General features: G+C 45.6%; 1 protein-coding gene across 1 annotated transcript in view; it reads right to left on the reverse strand.

Annotated features, from left to right (window-relative positions):
• Positions 1–3,280: 3,280 nt before the first annotated feature.
• hsp90ab1 (heat shock protein 90, alpha (cytosolic), class B member 1) overlaps positions 3,281–13,060 on the reverse strand; it is a 32,757-nt gene continuing 22,977 nt past the window's right edge. Inside the window, exons 7-11 of the mRNA XM_072248955.1 lie at positions 12,684–12,874; positions 11,337–11,484; positions 10,727–10,995; positions 10,108–10,441; positions 3,281–3,592 (exon numbers count right to left, since the gene is read on the reverse strand). Coding sequence (XP_072105056.1) covers positions 3,483–3,592; positions 10,108–10,441; positions 10,727–10,995; positions 11,337–11,484; positions 12,684–12,874 — 1,052 coding nt within the window. The 3' untranslated portion in view covers positions 3,281–3,482. The remainder of the gene's footprint in view (positions 3,593–10,107; positions 10,442–10,726; positions 10,996–11,336; positions 11,485–12,683; positions 12,875–13,060) is intronic.

Genomic DNA, 13,060 nt, shown 5'->3' on the forward strand with positions numbered 1-13,060 from the left:
AACTGAAATCCCTCCACCCTCCCACCAGCTTCTGACAGAGAAGACAATCCAAGTTTGCCCTACCTCTCCTTGTAGGCAATACCTTCTAGTTCAGAAACCTCCTCTGCATCCTCTCCAAAGCCTCCAAATCCTTTATGTAATGGGATGACCATAGTACTCACGAGTGCACATAATACTCCAAATGCAACCAAACCAAAGCTTTATTTCCAAAAGATTATCTCCTTTTGGAGGGACAGGCCTTGGACTTGCAACCGTTTCACAGGACTCACTTCCTGGTGGTTAGTGCAGGCTACTAAACTCTCCTCCATCAGCTCATCTTACTCTTCCATTATCTGGGACCCTCATCAACCTCACCTCTGGGCCATCATGGAGTACCCCTTTCAGCATCAGCCAGAAAACAACAATGAACAGAATTTGCTGGGATTTCAGACAAGCAACCCACTTGTGGCACTACTCATTGCTAGAATTCAGCTACCGAGCAGATGAATTACAGGTGAAGGAGTGCTGAAGAATGTCACTGCTGGGGCAAGCGTCCACTGGTTAAGCAAGTCAACAAATTGACTGTGAGACTGGGGCAGACATAGCAGGGAGCAGAGTGCAGTTGTGTTTCTTGAGCAACCAGGAAGGTGATCTATCTTCAGCACAACTGCCCAGCCCACACATCTGATAACCAACAGGTTGGATGTACTTCAATGTGTCGGTAACAACCCCTGCCCTGGGACTATGTAATGGGATTCTTTAATGGGAGCTTTAAGACAGCTCGTAGGGATCAGAAGCGAGAGCCAATTAACTTGCACTCCCACGATGTTCACTCCTCTCTCCATGGCATTGAGGCTATGACAACTGCCCCCGGCTGCTATGCTCCATGCTCATAATAATAAGAACTGATAATGAGGCTTTGGGTTTACTTCAGGCTTCAGATCCAAGGACCCATTTTGGTTCCAAATGTTGCTGCTTCTATTGCTTGCATGATTTGTGTCCCCCCCCCCCGCCCCTTTCTCTACACTTCAGGTGTTGGTCTTTATTATATTTGTTGGTTCTTTCAGCTTTCTTGCTTTGTGGCTGCCCGTGTAAGCAAATTTCAAGGTTGCATAATTTATACATTCTTCATTAATAAATGTACTTTGAACTTTACTCTGTGGCAATACAGATGCTGGAAATCTGGAGCAATACACAAAAAGCTGGAGGAACTGAGCAGGACAGTAGCATGATACTGCCTAAACCACTGAGTCACTCCTGGTTCGTTTTACTCTCTTAATTAAACTTTTCTCTTCTCACTTCCAGCAACCAGTACACTGATAGAGCAAAGGTGTTATCCTCCAGTCTCTGAGGAGGAATGTGATGAAGACACAAGGAGAGCTTTGCTGTGCCTAACCTTTTCTTATCCAGCTTCACAATCCTCAAACCATCTATTTTTAAATTACCTATCAGCCCAGTATTGTTCCAATTCAGGGAGGGGTTAGTGGACATTAGGCGTGGAGACCCTTGTCCGTTTATACCCAGACCAGAAGCCCAGAACGCAGGCTGTCAGGATGTTTATGTAGTCAAAGTCCATGGTAAGGGAACAAGTTATGTCTGTAACTCATGAAGCTCTTCCCAAACTCGTGGGCAGCTTCGTCACCAGGAACAACATCTCATTTCAAATGTTTGAAACAAAAGGTTATTAAACCACACCTGGACTATGTGTGTGAAGTCTGCAAAAAGAAAAGGAGCCGGTTCAGATGGCGCCACAAAGAGCAATTTTCACTGCTCAGTAGCAGAGATTTTGGATCTACACTGCCCATTTGATTGGGGGGGGGGGGTCACTGGCTCAGCTGGGAAGAGCAGATTTGACATTTACCCACACTGGACAAACCAACAGGCAAGGTCCACTCCTCACTGCCTCTGAACAGGATAATATAGAACCAGCGCCACCTCACACCCCCACCCTCCGAACAGAATATAGAACCAGCGCCACCTCGCACCCCCACCCTCCGAACAGAATATAGAACCAGTGCCACCTCACACCCTCACCCTCCAAACAGAATATAGAACCAGCGCCACCTCGCACCCCCACCCTCTGAACAGAATATAGAACCAGCGCCACCTCGCACCCCCACCCTCCAAACAGAATATAGAACCAGCGCCACCTCGCACCCCCACCCTCTGAACAGGACAATATAGAACCAGCGCCACCTCACACCCTCCCCCTCCGAACAGAATATAGAACCAGCGCCACCTCGCACCCCCACCCTCCGAACAGAATAGAGAACCAGCGCCACCTCGCACCCCCACCCTCCAAACAGAATATAGAACCAGTACCACCTCACACCCTCACCCTCCGAACAGAATATAGAACCAGCACCACCTCGCACCCCCACCCTCCGAACAGGATATAGAACCGCCACCTCACACCCCCACCCTCTGAACAGGACAATATAGAACCAGTACCACCTCACACCCTCACCCTCTGAACAGGACAATATAGAACCAGTACCACCTCACACCCTCACCCTCCAAACAGGACAATATAGAACCAGCGCCACCTCGCACCCCCACCCTCCGAACAGAATATAGAACCAGCGCCACCTCGCACCCCCAACCTCCGAACAGAATATAGAACCAGCGCCACCTCGCACCCCCACCCTCCGAACAGAATATAGAACCAGCGCCACCTCGCACCCCCACCCTCCGAACAGAATATAGAACCAGCGCCACTTCGCACCCCCACCCTCCGAACAGGACAATATAGAACCAATGCCACCTCGCACCCCCACCCTCCGAACAGGACAATATAGAAGCAGTACCACCTCACACCCTCACCCTCCGAACAGGATATAGAACCAGCGCCACCTCGCACCCCCACCCTCCGAACAGGACAATATAGAACCAGTACCACCTCACACCCCCACCCTTGTATACCCATTTCTGCAGCAGAGCACCCTGGGCATTACAGCCACTGACCATCATGCCTGGGGATCCCACAGAACCATCCCACCATGCAGCTCTAAGCCCATCACAAGCATCTGCTCCTGATGGGGAAACACTCAACAGTCTGCTGAGAACAAGGTGTGGGATTTGACCCTGAACAATGATCACCTCTCAAGCCAGACATCAGTTGCCTTTTTCCATTTCCCCAATTCCTCCCTCTCCCAGGAACCTCTGTCACTCCCAAAGCCCAGATCTGCTCTCCTATACAGAAAAGCTGCCACACCAGATTAACCAGCTTCAAAGTCTAGAGTCTGAGTTATGAGGGAATCACCATGCACGGTGGCCAATGATGGCAGCATACCACCTGACATGCCAGTGGTTGAAATTTTATTTTACAGAACATAGCTCTGAAATAAAACATGCTCTTCAAAATAAAAATACAAGGACAGCAACAATGACAAGGGCCCACTCACTGGTGGAACAACTGTATACATACACCACAGATCCCCTGCCAAATCCAAATTAAATACAATAGTCCAATGTTGGTACATGTGGGAGATGGACGAGCAGCATCAGTCCACCTCCTCCATGCGGGAAGCATCCTCGTCTCCCTCCAGGGGCGGGATCTCTTCAACAGCTTGTGGAGCAGCCTCTTCCACAGACACCTCCTCCTCGTCAATACCTATCAACAGAGAGAGTCAGTCAGCATCCTCAGCCGTACAAAAAGTTGGTAAGTGGGATGGATAAAGGAGCCACAATATGACCAGGCACTGCAATGCCAGCAGCACTGATGTGGACAGAATATTAACAAGATCCCAGAGTCAGACTCTGCCTAGAGCTGTTGGCTGTGGAGGCAGAGATATCAGAACACAAGCAGGTTCTGGCACTGCAATCTTATTCCAAGGTCTTCTATTTTATTTTCCAGGGAATGTACATTCACCAGCAGGATAGCTGAGAATAGGAATCTAAGGGCTCTGCATTTCAATCTTACTTGCAGACTAGCCCGCTCTCCATGCATCCTTTTTCTGAAAGGGAAATTAACACTCATGACCCAACACTGCAGTCCAGAGTCAGTTGATTTTGAGAAGATTTTTTTTCCAAACATTTTGCTGAATCAATGCTTGCTGAAGTACCCATAGCTGAGACTATGGATTTCAGCTGTAGTAGTGCTAAACAGGAATATTTAATGATTCCCTTCGGAGATGCAAAGAACTGCCATCTTCCATCGCCACCTTGGCATCGTGACATTTTGCTTTCTGCTCAAAAGCCCAACCCCAATGTTTTTAAACCAGTATTTACAACTCATGGTCCATTCTCACAATTACTCCCAAATCTAACTCTTGGGAGACTAGCAGATTTGTCTGCCAGTTCATCACACTGTACCAGTCAGTTTGGCCTTGTCTGGTCTCAAAAGTGATGTACATTCCAGTAAAGGTGGAATGTACTGGATCCCAAACGCTTACTTCCACAGGTAAAGTTGGCCTCTGATCCACCACAGCCAGTCCCAGTTCATACTCCACGTCTTTGTTTGGATTTATCACCTGGGCTCCATGCTGAATTTCACTAGTGATTTTTTTTTTTTGTTTTTTTGTTTTTTTAAACTCCGCTCTACACTTACATAACCAAATCACTTAACCTGGCAGGGTAATATTCTATGATATTATGATCACCATTCTCAAAAGGTCCCTACTTGGAAAGGAAGGGTTAAGTGAAGCTGACCAGCTCTGGGGGTCTGACCAACCTGACCCATTTGATAGCTTTGTTTTGAAGCAGTAACAAATGTGTTGATGAGGGCAGAGTAGTTGATGTAGTCTACAGGAACTTTAATAAAGCCTCTGGCAAAGTCCCATGTGAATAATTGGCCCAAAAGGTTAGAAACCAATGAATCCAGGTTAAGGTAGTCAACTGGACCCCAAATTGGGGGTTGGTTTTACGATGGGAAACCTATGACTAGTGGTGTATAACAGGGATCAGTACCAAAATCCTTCCTGCTCATTGTTCCTGGAACAAACAGCAAAGATGCATAACCAGGATGATCTTTATCCCAGCTCAGCATTGAATATCATTATCCCCTCAAAAATTAAGCTCCAAGACCTTAGCCTCAATACCTCCTTGTGCAATTGGATCCTCAATTTCCTCACTTGCAGACCCCAGTCAGTTCATATCAGTAACAACATATCCATAATCACAAGTGGACCATGTGTGCTTAGCCCCCACATTCTTACTTTACACTTATGACTGTGTAGCCAAGCATAGCTCTAATGCCCATAATAGCGGGAGAAGATGGCGGCACGACGCAGCGCGCGCAGCTCTCCAGTGAAATGATATCGTATTTGTAAGTAGGATGCCGTGCACGATTCTGATTTGATGGAGACAGACGTGAGAAGCAAAGAGGAACATCTGGAGAAATTTTGAAATGCCCAGTTCGCTGCCGCTGCTACTGTGCGATCAAGAATCTCCGGAGGGAAGGCCCCAAAATCCCCGGCTTTGCCTGTTGCTGGCGACCGAGGCTGGGATCAAAACATTCGGCAGAGATAGTGCTTGGTACTCGGTGTCGGAGGCTCGAAATTTTCGTACGACTCAGAGTCCGTCTGTGGTTGGGCATGGCAGGGAGTTTTCTTCCTTCTCCCGTCTGTGAGAGATGTGGGACTTTCAAGAGACTTCGAACTTTTATTTTTACTGTGCCCATGGCCTGTTCTTCATCAAGTTATGGTATTGTTGCACTGTTGTAACGATATGTTATAATTATATGGTTTTTGTTAGTTTTTCAGTCTTGGTCTGTCCTGTGCTTCTGTGAGTTACACCGGAGGAATATTGTATCATTTCTTAATGCATGCATTACTAAATGACATTAAAAGAGTACTGCATGTCCTCATAATCTAATCTAATATTCAAGTTTGCTGATGACACCACTGTCGTAGACCAAATCAAACGTGGTCATGAATATAGTGTTTATGGATTTCAGCAAGGCATTTGACAAGTTATCCCATGCAAGGCTTATTGAGAAAGTAAGGAGGCATGTGATCCAAGGGGACATTGCTCTGTGGATCCAGAACTGGCAAAGAGTGGTTGTAGACAGGTCATATTCTGCATGGAGGTCGGTGACCAGTGGTGTGCCTCAGGGATCTGTTCTGGGACCCCTACTCTTCGGATTTTTATAAATGACCTGGATGAAGAAGTGGAGGGATGGGTTAGTAACTTTGCTGATGACACAAAGGTTGAGGGTGTTGTGGATAGTGTGGAGGGCTGTCAGAGGTGAGGTGGTTCATTTTGGTAGGTCAAATATGATGGCAGAATTTAGTATTAATGGTAAGACCTGGCAGTGTGGAGGATCAGAGGGATCTTGGGGTCAGAGTCTATAAGACACTCAAAGCTGCTGCGCAGGTTGGCTCTGTGGTTAAGAAAGCATACAGTGCATTGGCATTCATCAATCGTTGGATTAAGTTTAGGAGCCGAGAGATAATGGTGCAGCTACATAGGACCCTGGTCAGACCCTACTTGAGTACTGTGCTCAATTCTGGTCACCTCACTATAGGAAGGATGTGGAAACCATAGAAAGGGTGCAGAGGAGATTTACAAGAATGTTGCCTGGACTGGGGAGCATGCCTTATGAGAATAGGTTGAGTGAACTCAGCCTTTTTTCCTTGGAGCAATGGAGGATGAGAGGCATTGATCGTGTGGATAGTCAGAGGCTTTTTCCCAGGGCTGGAATGGCTAGCATGAGAGGGCACAGCTTTAAGGTGCTTGGAATTAGGTACAGAGGAGATGTTAGAGGTAAGTAGTTGTTTTTAAAAAAACCGCAGAGAGTGGTGAGCGCGTGGAATGGGCTGCTGGCGATGGAGGCAGATACAATAGGGTCTTCTAAGAGTCTCCTGGATAGGTACATTGCACTCAGAAAAATAGAGGGCTATGGGTAACCCTAGGTAATTTCTAAAGTAAGGATATGTTCGGCACAGCTTTGTGGGCTGAAGGGCCTGTATTGTGCTGTAGGTTTTCTCTATGTTTCTATGACTCAGTATAAAGGAGGGAGATTGAAAATCTGGTTGAGTGATGCCATAACAACCTCTTACTCAATGTCAGCAAGCTTCAAGGTCTCCTTGGAACTTATTATTGACTTCAGGAGAAGGAAACTAGAGTCCACAAGCCGATCAGAAGTGGAGAGTGCCAGTGTTATTATTCGGGAGGACCTTTCACAGGCCCAGCACACAAGTGTAATTACGAAGAAAGCACGGCAGCACCTCGACTTCCTTAGGAGTTTGCAAAGATTCAGCCTGACATCTAAACTTTTGGTAAACTTCTATAGATGTGTGATGGAGAGTATATTGACTGGCTGCATCACAGCCTACTATGGAAACACTAACACGCTTGAACAGAAAATTCTAGGAAAAGTAGTTGATACGGCCCAGTCCATCATGGGTAAAGCCCTCCCCACCCTTGAGCATATGTACACAAATTGTTGCTACAGGAAAGCAGCATCCATCATCAGGAGCCCCAACCATCCAGGACAATTGTACTGAATACATGATTTAAATAATCACAGTATAGGTTTAAAAAAGTACGTGAACCTTTGGGGGAGTGCCTTCTACAAAAGCTATTTGGAATCAGATGTTCCAATCAATGAGGTGAGATTGGAGGTGTGGGTTGTAGAGGTGCCCTGCCTGATGAAAGACCCACAAAGCCAGGTTACTGACAGATCCTGCTCTTCTCAAGATTGATCTATTTATGTGCACAATGTCTCGATTAAAGCAACTTTCAGAGGACCTTGGAAGAAGAATTGAAGCTAGAAAAGGCTACAAAAGTATTTCTGAAGTCCTGGGTGTTCAGTAAGAGAAACCGTCTACAAATGCAGGAAACACAGTACTGTTGCTACTCTCCCAAGAAGTAGGCATCCTGCAAAGATCACACCAAGAGCACAATGCTGAAGGAAGTGAAAAGGAACCCATGGGTAACAGCAAAAGACCTGCAGAAATCTCCAGAACTTGCTCAAGTTTCTGTTCATGTGCCCACAATAAGAAAAACACTGAACTTAAATGGTGTTCATGGAGGACACCACAGAGGAAACCACAGAGGAAACCACTGCTCTCAAAAAATCGCTGCACATCTCAAGTCTGCAAAACTGGATGTTCCACAACTCCTCTGGGACAATGTTCTGTGGACAGATGAGATTAAAACTGAACTTTTTGGCAGAAATGCATACTGCTATGTTTGGAGGAAAAAGCATCATAGTTTGGGGATGCTTTGTTGCCTCAAGGCCTGCAATCGTCGAGGGAGCAATAAATTCAAAATTGTATCAAGACGTTTTACAGGAAAATGTCAGAATTGTATGGCACTGACGAAGCAACAAGATCAATGATCTGAAACACAAGAATAAATGAACAGAGTGGTTTTAAAAGGAAGAAAATTCATGCTTTGGGTCAGCCAAATCAGAGTCCAGACCTCATCCCAATTGAGATGCTGCAGCATGAGGAGGGCTGTTCATGCAAGGTAACCCAGAAACTATAAGAGTTTTGTATGGAGAAATGATCTAAAATTCCTCCTCGCCATTGGGCAAGCCCCACAAGCAGCTGCGGCAAACATCTGGTGGAGGTTATTGCTGCTAAAGGAGGTTCTCTCAGTTATTAAAAACAATGGTTCACATCCTGGACTGTGAATGATTAAACCATGTGTTCAATAAAGACACAAAAAGTATGATTGTGGGTTATTAGTTTAGGCAGATTGCGTTTTGTCTATTCTTGTGACTTAGATGAAGATCAGACCATATTTTATGAGTAATTAATCCAGAAAACCAGGTAATTGCAAAAGGTTCACCAGCCTTTTTCATGCAACTGTAGATGCACTTGATAAGAAAAATTTACTTTGATCTTTGGTATACATTAACATCTTGGCTATGGATATTAAAGTATGAATTGCTAATCAAGTGACATGAAAGCCGGCAGTGTTGCTGATAGTGAGGACAGGATAATATTGAACAGTTGGGCAGAATAATGTTACATGGAGATCAATGCTGATCAGTGCGAGGTGATGTAAGAATAGACTGACACCATAAATGGTAGGGCTGTCTAGGTTACTGAGAGAAAGAAAGTGGGGAGGTGGGGGGAGAACTTTGGTGCAAGTCTAAAAGTTCTATGAAGGTGGCAGTAGCAGCAGATAAGATGATGGCAGCAACATACAGATTTACCTGAACTAAGGGGTTTTAAAAAAGCAGGGATTCTATGGTATAATTTCAGTCACAGCTGGATTATGATACAAAGTTCTGATTATCATACGACAAGTGTGTGATGACGCTGGTTCAAAGGAGATTTAACAGAATGTTGCCCAATGGAGCTTTTCAGTTACAATGAAAGAGGGGATGAGTGGGAAACCTGACAGATGTGCACAGACAAAAGAGTAAACAGTAAAAATTTCTCTATAGCAGAAATATCTAAAACCAGAGGGCTAGGTTTAGGGCAAGTAGGGGAAGCTTGTTTTTGCAGAGGTGGTTGGAATTTGGTACACAGAACCCAAGGGATGGTAGAAAGACTCAGCATATACATAGACAAGCACCTGAATTGCTGAGAGACACAAGGCTACAAGACAAAGGTATGAAAATAGGATCTGTAAAGATGGGAGCCACATAGGCACACTGAGCTAAAGGGTCTTTTTTATTGCTAAAGGATAATACTAGATCCAAAGAATTATCTTACTCCCCCCCCCCACACATACTGCTCTCTCACTGTAGATTAAAACCCAGTAACCCTCAATGATTGCTGTATTACTCTTGTACTTTGATTTATCTCTTTTCCTGTCACATTTTCTCAGCTGAGAAAACAATAAAGAATATTGAGCAGAGCCAAAGCTTTCTCTCTAGCCTTCACCCCCATTCTTTAAAACCAGGCCCAATGCTCCTTTTCCATTGATCCCCCCTCCATTCTATTAACTGGTTATCCTGGCAAGTTTATTTCCTGACATTGGTAATGATGTAATGGCAGCCAAATGATACCCACCGGATGGATTTGTTGGATTAATTCTCCTCCCAGCAGCAACTCTAGATCAGGGTTTCCCAACCTTTATGCTATGGACCAAAGCCATTAAGCAAGAAGTCTGTGTATCCAAGGGGTGGGAACCCCTAATCTAGATAATACTTAGCTGGATCCAGCAAATACCAAGCACAGCCTTAGGTAAGAGATTTACCTTCCTCATGATACTGTGATTACTCACCCAGTCCCAGTTTGACCATGCGATAGATTCGGTTGGAGTGTGTCTGGGGGTCATCCAGTGAAAATCCAGAAGATAAGAGTGCAGTCTCAAAGAGCAGGATCACCAGGTCCTTCACAGCTTTGTCATTCTTGTCTGCATCAGCCTTCTGCCTCAGGGTGTCCATGATCGGGTGGTCAGGGTTGATTTCCAAGTGTTTCTTGGCCATCATGTAGCCCATGGTGGAGTTGTCCCTCAGTGCCTGAGCCTTCATGATCCTCTCCATATTAGCAGTCCAGCCATAAGTGCTGGTCACAATACAACAGGGAGAAGATACCAGCCGGTTGGAAAGAGTCACCTGGAGAGGCAGGAAGACATATCAAATACTGCCCTTCAACCAGACCCTCCCTCAGCACAATGTGTTGGCCATCACCAAGGTCAACCCTGCAGCTATCCACAGCCCTCATACCAGTGATCGAGTCTAGAGTTCTAGGTTCTATAAGGGACTTCTGGAGTGGGTGAGCTTCCTGACACCAAACTGGCACTTACCAATAGTGGATATTATGTGTGGCTGCCCTGACTGGAGGGCTCAGCAGCACCAAGCGTTACTCAGGTAAGTACAGGAAGAATGGAGATACCTCACCTTCTCCACCTTCTTGTCCAGGATCTCCTTCATCAACTTGCAGAGGCCATCATACTTGGTGCAGTCATCTTCTCGCTTCTTCTTCTCCTCGTCATCCTCGGGCAGCTCCAGCCCCTCCTTCGTGACGGACACCAACTGCTTGCCATCAAACTCCTTCAGCTGCTGCACGCAGTACTCATCAATGGGCTCCGTCATGTAGACCACTTCAAAGCCCCGCTTCCTCACCCGCTCCACAAAGGCAGAGTTGGCTACCTGGTCCTTGCTTTCACCTACAGATCCAGACAAATCAGCATGGTAAGTCTGTGCCCCGGCTGTGTAGGAGGGATGGGAATGCCACCTTGCCACTACCCCAACTCAACCCCTATCATCAGATACAAGGACAAGGACAAAACCAAGCTGGGCTCCCAGAGTCAGGTTACACTGAGCGCACAACCTCAACTTGTATTTCCCAAGCAAGAGAAAAATCTGCATTTGGATTTGATAGAGGTTGGAGATAAACATCTGCTGGAAGTGATAGTTAAGAAGGTGGGAGTTAATTCAGACTACCGCAGAAGCAGAGGGAGGCTGTATCTGCTCAAGCCGCACTAGCTCTCAATAAACCACAACACACCTGTGATGTAGTAGATACACTTCTGGTTCTCCTTCATGCGGGAGACATAGTCAGATAAGGACGTGAGTTCGTCTCCAGACTGGGAAGTGTGGTAACGCAGCAGCTCTGACAGCTTCTTGCGATTCTGAGAGTCCTCATGGATACCGAGCTGTGAAAGAACAGATGGAGGAAGTCAGCAGGCACAACTCAAGTACCCTAACATGGCAAGCCAGAAGGAACCCACTTTTGCTGTCCCCCCACACCACATACAATTGCTGCACAATCAAAGACCATTCCAGTTCTTTCAGTGTGCCCTAGGCCCCTGTGGCCCAGAAGGCAACATCTCACTCCATCCCAAGGAGACCAGGTGCGCAAAAAGTTACTATTGTTTGGTCATCGGTTTGCACTACCCAGTCCTTAAGTCTCATTGGGCTGAACAGATTGGAAAACTGCTCACAGGCAGGGCAATGGACCAATTTACATCTGCAGGTGAGAAAATAGAACAAAACGATTTACTCAATTTGTCATTTATTAATGAAGACTTCACTTACTGCAAATGGTAGGGAATTCTTTTTAAGCACAGGCCTACATAAACTAGTCTTTCTTCACATTAACAAGGCATTTAAAGTGAATAAAAACCCATCACAATTCCACCTGACAACAGTGGCCGCGTGACTAAGTGTTTCAGTTGCTTTCGATGTGCAATGTCCTTAGTGGGAGGACTCTGTAAAGGGCACTATATTTGTTGAGAAACAGCAGATGTTGGGATCTGGAACAACTACCGGTTGGAGGAACTGACTACTGCTAAATTTGCTAATGACAAGGGTGAGTTGGCAAGTTTTTATAAAAGAGCACACTGAGGCAACAGCAGAGTAAGTACAAATGGAACGAGTGGGCAAAAGTCTGCCATACTGATGACATATAGAAATAAAGTTGAAACACTCGAAAGGTAGGAAGTTTCAGAATTCTGGGATACAGAGGGAGCCACAAAAGGATCTGTATATACAGTCAGCAATTAGAAAACTGACAACATCTCTTTATTGCTGGGAAACTGAATGCAAAAGTAATTTATGCTTCAATCTTACAGGCAAGACACTTGGGACATCTCTAAGGAGGAAAGGTTGGACAGACCATATTTGTATCTCGTGGAGTTTAGAAGAGCAAAGGGGACTTGACTGAACATTAAGGAGTCATGACAGGTATTTGTGGGGTCATGAATCAGCAACCACCAAGCCTAAACATTAAAGGTCCTCCACAAGAAAACCTAAGCAGCAGAAGCTTCCACAGACCAGACCATGGGTCTCAGGAAAAAGCAGCCCCACTTTAAGGAGACGCACAACAATGTTGAAGAATTACTGGTCACCATACCTTGAGGTTCTTGGAGAACTGCTCATAGAACTTTTTGTAGTTCTCCTTGTCTTCTGCCAGTTCACTGAACAACTCCATACATTTCTTGACTATGTTCTTACGGATGACCTTCAGAATCTTGCTCTGTTGAAGCATCTCTCGGGAGATGTTCAATGGCAGGTCCTCAGAGTCCACCACACCACGCACAAAGTCTGAGCAAAATAGGAACAAATACAACTGCACATTTAAGAAACTAAGAATGATTGAGAACAGTCAGTCCAGAACACTGTAGATACCAAGACAAAGCCAATACATGCCACAAGCCACTAGACTTGAAGACAGAACTTCAAACCTATTTGTTTACTGTGTCAGGCCAGGTCCAAAACATTCAAGATATT

The sequence above is a fragment of the Mobula birostris genome, chromosome 2 (assembly GCF_030028105.1).
Source record: "Mobula birostris isolate sMobBir1 chromosome 2, sMobBir1.hap1, whole genome shotgun sequence".
Lineage (NCBI taxonomy): Eukaryota > Metazoa > Chordata > Chondrichthyes > Myliobatiformes > Myliobatidae > Mobula > Mobula birostris.